At 42.4% G+C, this 19,068-nt stretch overlaps 1 protein-coding gene across 1 annotated transcript in view; it reads right to left on the bottom strand.

Annotated features, from left to right (window-relative positions):
• Positions 1-18,926, bottom strand: part of DCAF5 (DDB1 and CUL4 associated factor 5) — a 96,604-nt gene extending 77,678 nt beyond the window's left edge. The window contains exon 1 of the mRNA XM_008573714.1: positions 18,569-18,926. Coding sequence (XP_008571936.1) covers positions 18,569-18,782 — 214 coding nt within the window. The 5' untranslated portion in view covers positions 18,783-18,926. The remainder of the gene's footprint in view (positions 1-18,568) is intronic.
• Between the last annotated feature and the right edge of the window lie 142 nt (positions 18,927-19,068).

Below are 19,068 nucleotides of genomic sequence, written 5' to 3'. Positions count from 1 at the left end.
AAAAAAAAAAAAAAAAAAAAAAAAAATGGTTAAAATGGTAAATTTTATGTTACATATATTTTACTATAATAAAAAAATGCAGGAAGTTTATACTTCATATATGCACTATGAAGCGAACCCCCTCCCCCCCCAAAAAAACCCATGAGGCAGGTCTGTCTGTACTCACATGGAACAATCTCTAAAATATGAAGTGTTAGTGATCGTATTAATTATTCAAAACATTACTTTCTTTTAACAAATAGCACAGTGGGATTTGATCCAGGGTTCTGGGTCTCATCTTTGAGCACAGGGGGTACAATAGAAGGATAGAGGAAGTGCAAGTTCTAGAATAAAAGTGCCTACATTCAAATCCTAGTTTCACCATCCATGTGCCCTTGGGTGAGTTATTCTATTCCTCTAACCTTAATTTTATGATTGTAAAATGAAGAAAAAACCAACTATCTCCCAGGGTTGTTGTGTATATTAAGTGAGATAATATATGTAAAAGCACTCAGTCCAGTGTGTCCAATATTAGTACACATACCCCCTCAAAAAGTTAGTTTCTCTGAAGTTCATCCATGAATTTGTCCTAATCTGTTTCAAACTCGTTTTAGGTAGCACAAGGGCATGAAGAGCATGATACATTTTAATTAAACAAAAACATACACAAATTTATATATGGAAGGACAGATGCAAAATGGTTAGCAAAGACCACCTCTTGGAGATAGCAATTTTACTTACTACCCTTTTATATTATTAAAGTTGTTTCTTTTAGGCCGGCCTGTGGCTCACTCGGTAGAGTGCGGTGCTGATAACGCCAAGGCCACGGGTTCAGATCCTACATAGGGATGGCCGGTTAGCTCACTGGCTGAGCGTGGTGCTGACAACACCAAGCCAAGGGTTGAGATCCCCTTACCGGTCATCTTTTAAAAAAAAAAGACTTGGCCCATTGCTTGATACATAACAAGAGCTAGATAAGTGGAAGCTAATTATTATACTATTTGTTTTTTTTTTTTTTTTAAAGATGACCGGTAAGGGGATCTTAACCCTTGACTTGGTGTTGTCAGCACCACGCTCAGCCAGTGAGCTAACCGGCCATCCCTATGTGGGATCCGAACCCGGGGCCTTGGTGTTATTAGCACCGCACTCTACCGAGTGAGCCACGGGCCGGCCCCTAATTATTATACTATTTGAATTCAAACACAACAGCTAACATCAGCTATGTAAACTCTGGACCAGGGACTATCCTAAGGGTTTTACATGTGGTAGCTCTTTCTAATCCTTTTAACAATCTTATAAAATGGGTATTGTTGGTAACTTTATTATCCAGATGAAGCTACAGAAAAGCTATGTAACCTGAAGGTACACAGCTACTAAGAGTTGGAGTTGACATATGAATCTGAATCCAGGTAATCTGGTTCCAGAGACCGTGCTCCTTACCATGATGCAATCCAGCCTCTCCAATATAACAAAGGCCAGAGAGCAAAGTAAATGAGAGAAACTTGACAGATTAAATAGCAGCCTGGAGAACACTTAGCTCATAAGGACAAGCCACTACTCAGCTCCAATCAGTTGTTGCCATACAGGAACGCAGGCTCAAGGTTGCCAGATCTCCCAATTTTTCAAAAGCCAGTAACCTGATTTTTGCAGGCTGAATACAGGCTCAGTGCAGGCTCCTTTTGGCCCATGGATAAGTTAAGGATGGGTGACTTGCCCAAGGTCACAAAACTGGTGTCCAATGGCACCTCCTAAATGGGGGGAAGAAATCAAATGGCAAGTGCAGGCAGGTCTGGTGAGACAAAGAGAGGTAGTGCTATACCAATTTTGGTCTTCACTACAGAAGTAGTTGCAGGAAGGATAACATCTACAGGCACTAACTTCTGACACCCTGTCTTTATCTAGTACTCTACTTCTTAAAGCTGAGTCCACTTATCTACCTATTATCTCATTTTTCCATATTTCCAATTAGGTAAGTAGGGCAGAAACATTATTCCCATTTTAAAGATGTCAAAATTGAGGCCCTGGCTTGCTTTGGCTCCTAACTTAGAGCATTTTACTTTAAACAGGAAGTACTTACTTAAAGCACTTAAGTACTTAAAGTACTTAAAGCAGCAGCAACACCTTAACTAGACAACCGAAGCCCCAAGAAATAAAATGTTTTCTCCAAAATCAGATGACTAGTAGCAGAGGAGCTTAACAAAGCCAGAGTTTTTAATTCCTAACCCAGCACACCAATGCCTAGACAACGTCTTTAATTCCTGAGCAGAAACAGAGAAAGGAATCCACAAATACTCCTTTCTCTTTACAGAGTCACAGGAGGTTAATTAAACTCACCTATCCAAGAGCACACCACCAGTTAGAGGCAGAGTGGGATTCAAATCGAAGATGTCTGATTCTGAAGCCCCTGCTCTTTCTAAAGCATGGTAAACATAGGCCACTGGATGATTTTAGACAGTACAGAAATGATTTTAATAATTATATATTTTAAGGTGTAATTAGAAAAAACAACTAGTACATAAAACCCACGACTTCAAAGACATTGTAGTAATATAAAGTTTCCTTCCAAATACTATTTTAAAAGGAGTCAACTTGGGCCGGCCTGTGGCTCACTCGGTAGAGTGCGGTGCTGATAACACCAAGGCCACGGGTTCGGATCCCATGTAGGGATGGCCGGTTCGCTCACTGCCTGAGCGTGGTGCTGACAACACCAAGTCAAGGGTTGAGATCCCCTTACCGGTCATCCTTTTAAAAAAAAAAAAAAAGGAGTCAACTTACAAAAAAATGCTAACAACACAGGTGATACCCCTTAAATATGGCAGAAGTCAAAGAGATGGGGCTCAAACTTCTGAAATTTAGAGAATCAGTTACCAGGCACATCATTACCTCCTTAAGAGAAGGCCTCTAAATCTGAGGCTGAGATCTGATACACACCCACATGCAAACAGGGTAACTAGGGAATAATCTCAGAAGGCATTAGGAGAATGTGACTATTTTTACAAAGAAAGTTGCAAATTAATCAGTTGTACTGCAATCAGCCTAATGGAAGACTACAAAATGGCCGAACCTTAAGATAAAAATATTCAGCTTCACTAGTAATCAAGGCCATTTATGTGAGAACTCAAGTCACAATAAACTTTTTAAATGATACCATTTTTCATACACTGACTGAATTGGCAAAGATAAAATAATGCTCAGCAATAGCCATGATGCAGTCTCATAATAAACTGGTACAAGTGTAAATAAGCTGGTTCAACCAATCTTGGAGGGCAATTTGGCAATATATATGAAATGCATTTTTAAAATATAAAATATATTCATAACCCCTTGACAGAGAATTCCATTTCTAAAGATTTTATTCTAAGGGAGAAAATTAATTTCCACAAAGATTTAGCCACAAGGATTGTGACAAAAGCAAAAATAAATAGAAGGAACAAGATCGAATTGGCTAAATTCTGATGTAAACAATTGACAGGACACAATGCTGCCATCACAAATATGCTTTAGAACAGTTGTTCTCAAACTGTGTTCCATGGACCCCAGAAGGTCTGTAAAGTCAAAACTATTTTCACAATAACACTACAATGTTATTTGCTTTTTTCACTGTGTTGACATTGTACTAATAGTGCAAAAGCACATGGGGGTAAAACCAGTGGTGCCTTCACTAATTAAGGCAGTGACAAATTGTACTAGTCATCAGTGTATTTTTAACTGCCACTCACGGTAAAACACAAATGCCACTTACACTCAGAAAAGTCCTTGATGAAGCAGTGAAAATGATTTTATCAAATTTCAACCAGAGTATACATCTTAATATTCTTTATGATGAAATGGGAAGGATACATAAAGCACCTCTACTGCACACCACAGAATGATGATTATTTGTGAAAAAGCATGTATGTGATAATCTACGTTGTAAGGTGAACTGGTTGATTTTTTCATGCGATACCATTTTTGTTTGTTTTTTTCTTTCTTTCTTTCTTTCTTTGGTAGCTAGCTGGTATGGGGATCCGAACCCTTGACCTCGGTCTTTAGTTGAAACAACTGACAAACTACAATTATTCAGACTTGGGAATTTGACAATATGCTCTCCTGATATAACAGATACTCTTCATCCATTTTGAGCAGGTCCTAGTATTTTAGTTTTTGTATATTAAGAACACTGCTAGCCTGGACTTTAAAAAAAATTTTGTATAAGCAAAATTAACAACATAATAAAGCTTTCTTTTCACTTCTTGGGCAATTCTAAAAAGATTGAATCCATATGGGCCCCAATGCTTTCATGGTCCTTCTAGGAAGGCACACTACACCCACCCACCCACGAGCAGGTGTAAACAGATGTCAACTCTAGGACAAATCAAGGGTCTAGCTGATAAACAACCAAATTTCAGTTGTCTCTTGCCAGTATGTCTAAGACAAAGCACACACTTCAGCCATCTATAGCAGCAAGTTATGAGGTATCTGCACTAAGCCATCAAACATGGTCAAGACACCTATTAAAAACAAAAAAAAGAGGGCCGGCCTGTGGCTCACTCGGGAGATGCTGGTGCTGATAACACCAAGGCCACGGGTTCGGATCCCTTATAGGGATGGCCGGTTTGCTCACTGGGTGAGCGTGGTGCTGACAACACCAAGTCAAGGGTTAAGATCCCCTTACTGGTCATCTTTTAGAAAAATAAAAAGAAACAGCCTGGCTCAGTTGATTGAAGTGAGGTGTTGATAACACCAAGGTCAAGGGTTCAGATGCCCTTACCAGCCAGCCCCGTACCCCCCACAATCTACATAGCAATCTACAGAGTTTCCAATCAGTCACTTGGTCATAAGTATTAATGCAAAAGATACAACTGGAATTTAGATACAAGACTTGAATGGAAAGTCAGAAAAATGGGGGAAAATTTGTGTAACAAGATTTTGACAGGCATCTGGATTTGCGAAGAATTCCTACTCCTGAGTAATATTCTTGGAAGGAAACAAAGACTTTCCAAAGTAAGGAAGTATAGCTCAGCAGGCTAAATACTAAAACTGGAGAATCATCCACAGTGACAGTCTGCCTCCACCCCGGAAAATCTCTACTTACTCATCTGTAAAATAATGGGGCACCATCAATTTAATCAAAACAACCATGTTCAGGGACAATGAAACTGCAAGTAGAATGTACTGGCAGAACAAGCCACTTAAAGAGTTTAACACTCTACTTTAACAAGTCCTTTATAAATGCAGAACCTCATGACTTTCCCTCTTGAAGAAACAGGCCAGAACACCCACATTTTAATCCAATTGTTCTACTCACTAGGTATGAGGTACTGAGCAAATCTTTTCACCTCTTTGCTCCTTTGTTTCCTTATATATAAAATTAAAGACTTCAATTAGATGATCATTAGTCCTTTCCATCAATAAAATCCTGTGATTCTACAGAAACAGAACATCAGAAGCATAAGATAACAAGCGGGAATGGTGAAATCGGGATTCCAACCAGGTCTCTTAAACTTCTTTAATAATGACATTCCACAGGAATGGCCCGTGGCTCACTTGGGAGAGTGCAGTGCTGATAATACCAAGGCCACAGGTTCAGATCCCTATATAGGAATGGCCAGTTAGCTCACTTGGGAGAGCATGGTGCTGACACCAAGTCAAGGGTTAAGATCACCTTACCGGTAATCTTTTTTTAAAAAATGATAATAATAATGACATTCTACGACATGAGACATTCTACAGCCAACTGGCCACAAACATACCTGAAAAACTACAATCTCTGAAAACTCTTCTCAGGGCCAATCTATCTATATACACTTGAGAGGACAGATACTCCACAAAATTAAGCCTGTAACATGGTTTTTAATATTAATATCATACCCACTTTTGGTTAAAAAAAAAAGAAAAAAAAACTCCTCAGAAAAAAATCTCAACTCAGTGGAGAATCATTCCTCAAAATGCCCTTTCTCAAAATCAACAGGAAGACTTTTTAAAGAAAAATAATAAAGTACAACAAGTGAACAGAAGAACAAGAACTATAAGAGGATGTTATTATAGAAAGGAAGGGGTAACTTATTTGCCCCTGGGTCTAGCATTTTCTTAATGGCTACAGTTTTTGTTTTGTTTTGTTTTTTCTCTTTTTACTTTCTAGATAAAAGACAAGGAGGGGACAAATGACTAACCCAACGACTCTGCCTCTCCAGCTATCTGGTACCTTAAAAGTGGCAGCTGAAAGACCTAAAGTAGGAAGAACGAAGGCTTAGAGGTTTTTCCACCAGAAGCATTCCATGGTGAATGTGAGGAGTTAAGTGACTAGAGCTTTGGTTTTTTCTGAGTACCAGAGAGCTTGAATGATTATAAGTAAGTGACCATATAATTTATCATCCAAACGAGGACCTTTTTAAGAATAAAAGGAGTGCTAATAACTACACCAAGACAATGGGGAATTTAGAATGGTCCCAAGTTACCTTATCAACCTTATAAGACAATCTTACCTCACCTTATCAACTGGCAGGAGCCCCAGCAGAGGCAGAAGGAAAGATGGGAATCAGCCATTCTGACAATATTATCCGTGAGACATTATAAGCCTATCAATTTCTTCAAATGCCATTTTTTCATTGCTCCTACATACCCCAGTCCTCTAGAATATAATTTTCATTTAAAAATTGCCCTAATAGTACTACAGCACATGGAGTTGACCTCCAATAACTGTCAACTCTGCTTGAGAGGTACGTGACAGAATCTCTGGTATTCAACACTGCAAGGAGCAAGCAGTGAATAAGGTGACAAGGTAAGTGTGAACAAGAAGGCATGGGGAGAGCAGATACCTAAAGTGACAAACTTCTACTGTCAAGTCTTTCCCTAAATCCCTGACTCAAGAAAACTGATGTGAAGAGCAAATCAAGTCCGAGACCAGAACCTACAGAGCAACCCTCCGTGTTCACCCAATCAATAAATGACCCCGGAAATGAAAAGCCGCCTTTTTCACAAAAGCAGAGTGAAGTTGCTGGTGACAGAAGTAAATTTTATCTTCAAGAACACTATGCTTCAAGTTCATTAAGGATTAAACAGGTTTATCACCTGGTCTAGAAGACACAAGTCCTTTTGTGATACTGGGTCTGTGGAAAGTGCTTCCAAATGACTCACCAGCACTTTTGGGACAAATGAGCCCATGTTACATGTTTACACCTTCTTCCAAAAAGCACTTTATTCTAAAATTATTCATCTATGCTCCAGGCATAGATATTTTCTCCCCATGTATAATTATATGAGGAAAGATAACCTATTTCTGTTGGCTGAAATTCAGCCAAACATAGTAAAGGAGCATATGAAATATATCAAACCCTAATTTCAGGCTCAGTAAATACATAAATATATTGTTTATACTTTCAGTAGAATTATGGGAGAAGACAAACCAACTTGGTAACCAGAGTATACCTACTCCAAATTTGACTCAAGTAGGGCCAGCCCGTGGCTCACTCGGGAGAGTGCGGTGCTGATAGCACCAGGGCCGTGGGTTCGGATCCCATGTAGGGATGGCCGGTTGGCTCACTGGGTGAGCATGGTGCTGACAACACCAAGTCAAGGGTTAAGATCCCCTTACCGGTCATCTTTAAAGAAAACAAAACAAAACAAAACAAACTTGACTCAAGTAGGTGAGTGACCTAGTGGGACGTATTCACACTGCTTATGTAAGCAAGAGTGGAACACACAAAGTGTAAGGAAAGAAACTTTAGATAACTGCAAAGACCAAAATCCAGGTGAGGTGATTTATAGCACCATGAAAGACCTGCTTGAGGTTTGAGTACTGTGGCTGTGACCAACCCTTCTTATTAGCTCCAAGCCCACTGCTCCACCTCCTCAACCCCACCCGCTTCCCTCCACTTACACAGAAAGGGGAATAATCGGCCGGCCTGTGGCTCACTTTGGAAGAGTGTGGTGCTGATAAAACCAAGGCCACAGGTTTGGAACCCTATATAGGGATGGCCGGTTAGCTCACTTGGGAGAGCATGGCACTGAAAACACCAAGTCAAGGGTTAAGATCCCCTTATCAGTCATCTTTAAAAAAAAAAAGAAAGAAAGAAAGGGGAATACTGTGACTAGCAAAGTATCAAGAGTGACATATCAGGAGATGAGAATGAAAGGGGAAAAGCAGATCCTTTTAAAATGTATATAACATTGTAAAAATTGCAGAGCAGCTAGCATCCTGTCTCAGAGCACATGCAGACCCAGGCTGGAAATCCAGTTCTACCACAAACTATGGGAGCTTTCAAGTTACTTAACTTCTCTAAGCCTCAGTTTCCTCATAGGTAATAATAAGGACAATAGTACTATGCCTAACTTAGAAAAAATTCTTTTAACCATTAGAAGTGATCATACGTGTAAACGTGCTTGGCACATGAAATGCCCCAAAATAATATTTGATAAATGAATAATATGCTCAAATAATAGATATTCTTATTGTTAAACACTTATTTTTATAAACAGCAATGTCTCAGTTGAATGTTGGGTGAGGCATCCCTACTTAATTTTGTAGGCACTGAAGAGCGCTATAGATTTTTGAGGGATGGGCAGGGGATATGACTTAAGTTTTGGGAAGCTTACAGTATAACGGCAGTGGTGACTGTTAAGTATTAAAGCTGAAAAGAATAAAAATTCAGGAAGCAGTTATAGGAAACAAATTTTCTACAAGGACCAAGGTAATAAAAACCTTTTTTCATCCCTATAATTATATTTCATTTCATTTAAACCATAAACAATAAATTCTTTTTTTTTTTTTTTAAAGATGACCGGTAAGGGGATCTTAACCCTTGACTTGGTGTTGTCAGCACCACGCTCAGCCAGTGAGTGAACCGGCCATCCCTATGTGGGATCCGAACCCGGGGCCTTGGTGTTATCAGCACCGCACTCTACTGAGTGAGCCATGGGCCGGCCCTAAAGAAGTTTTTTTTTTTTTTTTTTTTTTAGGTGGCTGGCCGGCATTGGGATCCGAACCCGTGACTTTGGTGTTACAAGGCTGAGCTCTAACCAACTGAGCTAACCGGCCAGCCCATAAACAATAAATTCTAATATCTATTTTTCTACTATTGCCTTGCCTGTTCTCTGTAGTAGAGAACCCTCGGCAGTTATTTATCAATGTCCTTTCTTGATTCTTTGGCATTTAGTTATGACAATTAATACAAAACTTTCAAATCTCCTTGCATTTCTACAATATAGGTTACACCAGCTATTTTACAAGTGGCAAATAAGATGTATAAAGTGCTTAGTGAAAGGCATGGCACATATGATAAATACTGTTAAATAATTCTTATGGTTATTACTAAGACTAAAGAGGCACATGTACTGTATACTCAATAAATATTTTTAATGAATAAATAATCATAACCAGGGGCTGGCTGGTTTGCTCAATCAGTAGTGCATGGTGCTAATAACACCAAAGTAAAGGGTTCAGATCCCCACACTGGCCAGCCACCAAAAAAATTAACAAACAAAAAATAAACATAGTTATAGGGCCAGCCCGTGGCTCACTTGGGAGAGTGTGGTGCTCATAACACCAAGTCCATGGGTTCGGATCCCCTATATAGGGATGGCCAGTTAGCTCACCTGGGAGAACATGGTGTTGACAACACCAAGTCAAGGGTTTTAAGATCCCCTTACCAGTCATCTTTTAAAAAATAAAAATAAATAAAATAAAATAAACATAATTATATAAAATAATTTTATTTACAGCAAAACACAGCGATAATTTATCATTTAAGAAGAGTAGCTATGGGCCGGCCCGGTGGCACACTGCTACAGTGCGCTGCTTGGGAGCGTGGCGGTGCTCCCGCCGAGGGTTCGGATCCCACATACAGACCGGTTCCCGCTCACTGGCTGAGCGAGGTGCGGGCGCAGCACCGAGGGTTGCGATCCCGTTGCCGGTCCCGGTCCGGTACAGGCGCAACACTGAGGGTTGCGATCCGTTGCCGGACACGAAAAAAGACAAAAAGGGAAAAAAAAAAAAAAAAAGAAGAGTAGCTAGAGTTATACATGTGCTCCAGACATTGCTAACATTCAGCTTTCAATTCTTTAAAACAGATCCCGGGCCGGCCCGTGGCTCACTTGGTAGACTGCGGTGCTGATAACACCAAGGCCCCTGGTTCGGATCCCATATAGAGATGGCCGGTTGGCTCACTGGGTGAGTGTGGTGCTGACAACGCCAAGTCAAGGGTTAAGATCCCCTTACCGGTCATCTTTAAAAAAAAAAAAAAAAAAAAAAACAGATCCAGAAAAGGTGGCCTGCCCTATAAAAGGAAAAGGTAAAAAGAAACACAAAAGGCAACTTAAGAAACAGCATCTACCTGGAAGCAATGAGTCCTACTTAGAGTCCTGACTGCTGAAGACTAACCAGGCAGCTGCGGGCAAGTCACTTTCCCAGGTCTCAGCTCCCTTTTCTGCAAAATGAAGATCTCTCTGATTCCATGAGGAAGATATAAGGGGCCATCTAATGCAGTATTTCCCAAGCTTCAGTCAGTCTTCATCACCTTTTGATTTTTGCCATATCCATGTAACACCTTAACCATTTTTTTCTTTAAATTGAACTTTTAAAATTTAACCTCACCTTAAGCAATAAATTCATTAAAATATTTTATTCATGCTAATTTTTCCAATGTGTATAAAAATAAATATATTAACTATCAAAAATTAAATATTCATTCAAAGATCACCTGAATTCCACTTACATACCCAAACTTTGGCAAATAGTAACCTAATCTTTATAACTTAAAATCAAAATTTTTAAGGACAGAGAATTGAAAAGAAATGGAATTTCATATTCTCAAAAAAACCTAAAGGTTAATTGTAAAAAATTAATATTCAGGTCTTTCATTCTAAGAAAAAATACTTTTTAAATAATGTGGGACACTGAAAATGGAAAATGAATTGATTCCTTCTTCTTCTTTTTTTTTTTTTTTTTAAAGATGACCGGTAAGGGGATCTTAACCCTTGGCTTGGTGTTGTCAGCACCACGCTCACCCAGTGAGCAAACCAGCCATCCCTATATGGGATCCGAACCCGTGGCCTTGGTGTTATCAACACCACACTCTCCCAAGTGAGCCACAGGCCGGCCCCACATTGATTCCTTCTTAACCTACATAATCTTCATCTAAATTAGGATTTTATTTAACATTAATAGACTTTAATTCCATGGGCTGGACGGTTAGCTCCGTTGGTTAGAGCACAGCCTCATAACACCAAGGTCATGGGTTCAGATCCCCCTACCGGCCAGCTGCCAAAAAAAAAAAAAAAACACCATAAATCTTATGTAAAAGGCTTTAAATTCCACTCTTGAGTGTCTAAACTCAGACTAAAGTAATAGGAAAAGTAATTATTTTCTTCTTTCTCGGAACCATCAAAAAGAAAAAAAAAGATTAAAATTAAGTGCCACGTTTTTTGAAATGGGTACTCTTATAAATAAATATAAGCTCTTATAAGCTCTCTTTGCTTTGCTTGATGCATGAAAAAAAACGAATTCACTCTTAACCTGGAGTTCAGAGAGCATCCATTTATGCGGCAAGTTTTACTGGTCAATAAAGTTTCCTTGATCTAAATTCCAACTGTACTTTACAACCAAATCCATCTAGAATCATTGAATGAGCACATGCCTGTACCTGGGCTGACACCTCTTTTCAATGTGGTGGCCAGGATACATACTGACGGCTTCTGCTCAAAAATGCATTGACATAAATCAAATTAGTGATGATCCTTTGAACAATACTGAACACAAAGACAACTTTTCAATGTGTTAATAATGTTTAAACAGACTGATGGTCATTAGTTAAACCTCACTAGTTTATTTTAAAGCAAAAGTGACAAACCCAGGCATAATTCTAAATTTGCCAGTCTTTGATAGATATCAATTAGCTGACTGAAGAACAAGTGGGACAAATAATGTGTATCTATAAATACCCATTTTACTTTATACTTATGACATGATCCTATAATTTATCAAAGCAAAGTCCCCCAAGACCATCTCTGTGGGCCTTCCTTCTTTCCCACCAAATCTCATAGGCAAGAACATTTTGCTATATTAAGTACTGTCAACCAGAGAAAAAACAAATATCTATTAAAGTATCATAAAGCAGAGGGGGAAAATTAAAAAGGGTCATGCTCTGCTACAAATGAGAACTAAACATTCCTAAAATGCTAGCTTCTTGAGAGCATAATTTATACGATTCATCATCTCTGTTCTTTTCGTAGCTCTTGTCTTATAAATAGTATGCACATATAAATAGTAAAACTATTTACTGAACTAATGAACAGACCAAAGAATAAAATTTAACACCTTCACAGCAATGGATTATCAGCAAAGAGAAAAGCCCAGAAGAAAATTCAAGAATCAATTCCTCAATCATCTTGTCAAACTATGTATACTATGAAATGAAAGCTTTTCAAAGGCAAAAATCTGGCCCTCAACTGGCCATATTTCTCTTGATAACTAACCACTGGACCAAGAAATTCATTCTAATTAAACACGAGCAATTTTAATAAAGTCAGACTTTATTTAACTGACTAAGGCCAAACAACTTAACTGTAGATAATGTGCTTTTAGACTATTTATTTACAAGAAAAAAACTTATTCCATAAAATGTTATATAACTAGTGACTGAGCAACAGGAAATGACCATTAATGAATAGGTTCAAATTAAGCATATAATTATAATCATCACTATTATTCGAATCATCGCTTTAAGATATTCTTTGATGACAATACTGTGGTTAAGCTTATTCACAAAGCATTTTTAACAGTGTACCTTATAGAGATCTTTCTCAATTTTTCTTTTTTTAAAAGGTGACCGGTAAGGGGATCTTAACCCTTGACTTGGTGTTGTCAGCACCACGCTCTCCCAAGTGAGCCACAGGCTGGCCTTTGTCTCAATTTTTTAAGCTATACTGTGCCATGTGCTTTCTCATGCACATACGACCTGTGCAATGTTAGATGTTGAAGGTGTCAATCTCCTAAAAGCTTTTTTGTGAGGTTCCAGGGAAACAACAACAAAAGTTGCAGCAACAGTAGCAACCAGAACAACAGCATGAGCTAGGACCTTGTGCTAAGAACTTTACGAGTGTTATTTCATTCCATCCTTACCACAACCCTGTGAGGTAATATTATCCTTATTACATGGAAGAAACAGACACAAAGAGGATAAGTGACTTGTCACAGGTAACCCAGTTAGCAAGTAGTTGAGCTGGTATTCGCCCCAGGCAGTATGACTCCAGGGTTTATACTCTGAATCTCTATATCTCGACTATGATCCTCATAATGATCAATAAGGTCAGACACCCACATGAACTAGAAATAGGCTTGATAGTAATCCCTATTTATAAATTTTATGACTGAGCAAATAAATGCCCCCCCATTCACAACTCCTACTTATTAACACTTGTAACAGCATACAGTAGTTGCTAATGCTATTTGAAACACTTCTGAAGGTACTTTTCCTACATTTAGTTATAAGCACAAAAAAACAGATCATAAACTCTCACTGTAACTCAAAACTTCATACTTACAGGCTATTAATCTGCTAGCTCTACAGGTTCCAATGCCTTAAACCTCAATTCAAGGGAGATAATAATTATAGCAACTCTCATCCTCAAAGAGCCAAATCTTTATTTTTATTTACTGCTAGGATTCTGTTTACACAAACCCTTCACAAGATAATAAAGGCAGAGTTACAATCCAAGTCAGATGCATACAGAAATACATTCTGATTGGTCTTCCAATCAGAGCCTAAAAAGGTGTTCATCTTCCTTCCAAGAAAAACAGAAAAAGGCTTTTAAGCAAATGTATAAAGGACCCCATTCTAGGGGAAAGGAAAAGCTAAGAGGAGGCTGTGAAGGCAATTTAAAGTACTAGATACAACCAAAGACCTAAAAGGTAAACCCAGTATATCCCCTAAATATGTGTAGTGCCATAACTTCCTTGATGCTGTTAGAATCTCTCGTAAGTAGCATTTCCCCATCCTTCAAAGGACTAACACACATAAATATTCTAAGAAAAAATTGCATTCATTAGGCATAAGCTGGTCTATATGAAAAGTAATGTTCACTCAAAACCATGTAATTTATAAAGCACTTTCACATATTTCATTGCCCATTCACTACCACCATTCAATAACCAATGAGGGCAATTTGTTATCCCCATTTTACAAATGAGGAATGAAAGGATTTTACCTAAATTCATATAATGTGTGACTGGTAGAGCCTCCAACTCAAATCATGTGATACCAAATCAAAAGGTCCATATCAAAAGGTCACAAAAATATCAAAAGGTCACAAAACTATCCTGGCCCAATTTGCACAGGTCTATTACCAATACTGTAAGAACAAATGTCAGCTGCTAATGACATCATGTGCTATAAGTACAAAAGGGAAAAAAAAAACAAACAGCATTTTCTCTGAGAGGCCTGGCCCCCTGTTCGGCACCCAACCTATACTTTGTATAGCTCGGCATAGTTCTCACAACAACTCTCCATTTAGGTGCTGGTATTCCCATTGTATACCTCAGGAAACAGACCTACAGAGATCTTAGTAACTTGACTACAGTTACACATTAAACCAATGACATAGCATTGCTTGTAACCATGTGTCCACTATCGCACACTGCCTTCCATGATATCACAGTGAAGTCCTTTTCTAATCAACAACAAAGAAAAGTGAAGTACTTTTTAGTATTTTTAGTACTTTTTAGTACTACTTTACTTTAATATTTTAAAGCATTAAACAACCATTCTCCCACTTGTTGCTGTCATAATATCACTTCCAAGCAGGGTGCCTTTTTTCCTTTCTGATTTTTCTCTGGTTTACTCTTAATATCTGCTAGCCTCACTGTGTCCTGGAAAAGGATCTACATGTTAGAACAGAAAAGTAATCTGTCCTTAACTAATAGCATTTTTTTTTAAAGATGACCAGTAAGGGGATCTTAACCCTTGAATTGGTGTTGCCAGCACCACGCTCACACAGTGAGCTAACTGGCCATCCCTATATGGGATCCAAACCCATGGCCTTGGTATTATCAGCCCCACACTCTCCCAAGTGAGCCACGGGCCGGCCCTTAATCACTACTTTCTGAAGGCTTTAGCCAACCCAGACAAGACACAAGAACAACAAAATGCATAAATGTAATCCCATTACCATCCCAGAATCTGGCATCCCACCACATTATAGTGAAACATTGGGGACAGAGAGCATGTGCCTTGAAATACCTGCGCCACCACCCCCCCCCATTATTAACTGCTAATGAAGGACAAAGATAGATAAGAAAAAAAGTAAACATGACACTTTAAATAGTTTTAGACTTTGGGAAGATTACTGAAGGACTTCCCAGAACAAAATTTAATTAGTTTTAACAAGCTAAGGTATATTATTATTCCCAAAGAAGACTTCCTTATCTGAAGCAAACAGGAGGAACTTTCTGTTAACACAAGCTGTACTCATAATAGTTGAATAGCTAAAAAGGCTTTTAACCAAAACTCTAAGCTCAGGGAACAAAATAGGAAAAGCTAGGTCAATCTCAGCCGAACTGGAGGGGGCAGTGGAAAAGCCTGCTGGAAAGACTACGAACAAGGACAGGAGTAGATAAAAAGGAAACAGGAAGAATTGAGCGAGAGAGAGTGTGTAGAGAGGGAAGAGGAGCAAGGAGCAATGAAAGCTGGAACCTAGGAAGTACTGATTGAGATGGGGCACTCAGGGCCTTCAAAAGTAAGGAAATAAAAGCCTAGAACCAGAAGTTTTGCCAGAACTCCCTCTCTGGAAAGGCCCCTCCTCTTCTACGGGCTACAATTAAGCTAAAGGAAATGAACTGGCCAAGACTAGAGAAAATGGAGTTCATCTAAGATATAGGGGAAGGTCCTGCACAAGGATAAGGGTTAACTGGTAGAGAATAGAAGGAACTTTTTAGTGTTTTAAAATGTGTTACGATTTTGGTAATACCAAGCTTTATTAAACATATCGAGTTCATTTTTAACTAAAATAAAAAATAAAATGTGTTAACTTTCAATGGGTGAATTGTATGATGTGTAAATTATCTAAATAAATCTGTCATCTTTTAAAGTGGGTTAAGCTGGGCAATGTTTGACTACTTACGTTTTAAATTAACATGATCAGTTCAGTTATCTATTTAAGAATACCCCCCAACTTCCCTCACTCCGTAGGTAAAGTTTACTTGTGTCTGGGAACATCTCTGGTGCAAAACTTCAGTCTTAGAAGACGACAGGAGTATTATGAATATGGACTAAGCCACGGAGGAAAAATTGGGAGCTCGGTTTTTAAACAAGAGGTGTTCCCCTTTTTCCCCTTGGAATTTATTTGATAAAATTTTATCAGTGGTGTGGGGGAAGGAAGCTTTTGTTTGGGGTCTGCCTTGAAGTGGAATATCAGGTTTCTCCAGGGGATGATCTAGGGCCAAAATCTACCTAGTCAAAGAAAACGATCTGGGGTGGAAAATTCAAGTTAGTTCTGGCGAAATCCCAGGTTTATCAAGAAATGATCACACAAGTCTTATCTCTGCTACCCTCAAATTGTACTGTATGCCCCTGTCACTTCCGACTGTTACTAGCGAAGAAGACGGATGCTTTGCCATGATCCCAGAAGTTTCTGGCGAGCTGCCCACTGACGCAAATTAGAGAGCCATTCGGGCACCGACCTGGGTGAAACTAGGCGCCACGTCCGGCGCTGGGTTCCCCCTTCATTCCTCTCAATTTAGGAAAAGGGATGCAGAAGGGCTGAAAGCGAGCGGGAACGCCCGATCACCCATCTTCGCCCTCCTCCCCTGAGCCGGGTTTCGGGGAGCCGCCTCCCCGCCACGACCCTCCCCAACGCCCCAGGGTATGCCCATCTCCTCCCGCCCGCCCCTGCCTTGGGCCTGCGACCCCGGGGAGGAGGGGGCGGCGGCGAGCGCCCTGACCGGCAGCAGGCGCACCTCCCCCGGGGCAGCTGTCGCCGCGGCCCGCCCGGCCTGGGCCTCCCCGGGAGCAATAGGCTATCGATTCAGCAGCCTGTCGCTAGGAGCCCCGGGAGAGCGAGGCCTACACCGCCCGGCCGGAGCCCCGGCCTCGATTTCGCCACTTTCCCCACTCCGGAGGGGGAGCCGGGGGGCAACCAGGCCCGGCTGGGCTGACGGGAAGAGAAGCAGCGACCACCTGCAACGGCAGCCACGGGGAAACAGAGTGCTGGCTCCCGGCTCCCGCCAACAAGTCTCCTGGGGGTCGCCCACCTACCCCCTGCCTCGGAAGTTGCTCATTCAAGTTCAGCCTGGTGCCCCTTAGTCTCCAGAGCCCTCGCCACTCTCAAAACCGTAATAAAAACAGGACGCGGAAGAGGCCACCGCCGTAGGAAAGGAGATGGAGCTTGGCCCGTAAAGGCGCCGAGGGGGGCAGCCAGTCCCCTCCCCCCGCTGACCCCACCAGCCCCCGGGTCGCAGCCCCAGGCCGCTGGGCGTCCGGCCCTGTCACCGCCTACGGTTACCAGATTCGTATAACTTCGTATAATGTATGCTATACGAAGTTATTACGCGACCCCGGGGAGGAGGGGGCGGCGGCGAGCGCCCTGACCGGCAGCAGGCGCACCTCCCCCGGGGCAGCTGTCGCCGCGGCCCGCCCGGCCTGGGCCTCCCCGGGAGCAATAGGCTATCGATTCAGCAGCCTGTCGCTAGGAGCCCCGGGAGAGCGAGGCCTACACCGCCCGGCCGGAGCCCCGGCCTCGATTTCGCCACTTTCCCCACTCCGGAGGGGGAGCCGGGGGGCAACCAGGCCCGGCTGGGCTGACGGGAAGAGAAGCAGCGACCACCTGCAACGGCAGCCACGGGGAAACAGAGTGCTGGCTCCCGGCTCCCGCCAACAAGTCTCCTGGGGGTCGCCCACCTACCCCCTGCCTCGGAAGTTGCTCATTCAAGTTCAGCCTGGTGCCCCTTAGTCTCCAGAGCCCTCGCCACTCTCAAAACCGTAATAAAAACAGGACGCGGAAGAGGCCACCGCCGTAGGAAAGGAGATGGAGCTTGGCCCGTAAAGGCGCCGAGGGGGGCAGCCAGTCCCCTCCCCCCGCTGACCCCACCAGCCCCCGGGTCGCAGCCCCAGGCCGCTGGGCGTCCGGCCCTGTCACCGCCTGGCCCCCTGCCCCAAGGCCCCTTCTCCATGACACCGGCGACGAGGGCTCGAGCTGCCCTTGCCGCCGGCACGCCTCGGCCTCCTCCGCCTGCAAATCCCAAAATTGCCCTCCGCACCTTTTAAAGTACGCGGAGGAAGAGTTTACCATCCAACTTTGTCAAGCGGTAACCTCGCCCCCCTGCCCGACCCACACTTTCAGGGCAGTCATCCGGAGAGATCACTTTGCACTTGGGATAAAGCGAATTAAGGACCTGTCAACCATTTTAGGTCTTTTTTTACAGAAGACATCCTCTCCCTCCCTTCCCTTCCCCCCTCCCCCTGCAAAGGTTTGAATTTGACACCAAACCTTCCCACCGCTGAAGCGGGGTTGAGAAGGGAGGGGTGGGGACTGAGGTCAGGAGGAGGGTGGCGAGGGAGAACGAGAGGGGGAGGTAGGAAGGGGGCCAGGAGGCGCGGGGAGGGGAAGGGGGTTGATTTACCTGAGACCAGCCACTGGCCTCCATTGTTGGAGAATTCAATGGCATTGACACAGCCGAAGTGGCCGAGGAGGTCCTTCTTGTAGAGGTTTCTGCAGCCCCGCAGGCGTCTCCTCTGAAAGTCCTGAGTGAGCAGGGGGTCCCCATGCAAGCCCCGCTGGGACAAGAAGCCCACCACTGACCTCATGCTGCCCCCCAGGCCAGCTCTCCTCTTCATGCTGGAACCGCCGCCGCCGCCGCTCGCGCCGCCGCCCCTCCCTCGGCCTCGCGCGCGGCCGCCGCTCTCCCCCCACCCGGCCCTCCCTCCGCGCTGCGATCCGGGTGGTTCTTTAACCAGCCATGGCAGACAGAGCGAGGTGTGCAGACATTCGGTGGCGTTCGCGGCTTCCCGATGGTGCCCTCCCTCCCCTTCCCCCCTAGGCTCCTCCTTCTCCTCCTCCGCCTCTTCCAGCAGCTGATCCTCAGCTGCGGCCGCGCTTCCGCGATGCGCGGCCCTCCCGCCC

This window comes from Galeopterus variegatus, unplaced genomic scaffold, assembly GCF_000696425.1.
Source record: "Galeopterus variegatus unplaced genomic scaffold, G_variegatus-3.0.2 Scaffold958, whole genome shotgun sequence".
NCBI classification, from domain to species: Eukaryota; Metazoa; Chordata; class Mammalia; order Dermoptera; family Cynocephalidae; genus Galeopterus; species Galeopterus variegatus.
The sequence above is the reverse complement of the archived record's forward strand: the minus strand, read 5'-3'. Positions and strand labels throughout refer to the sequence as shown.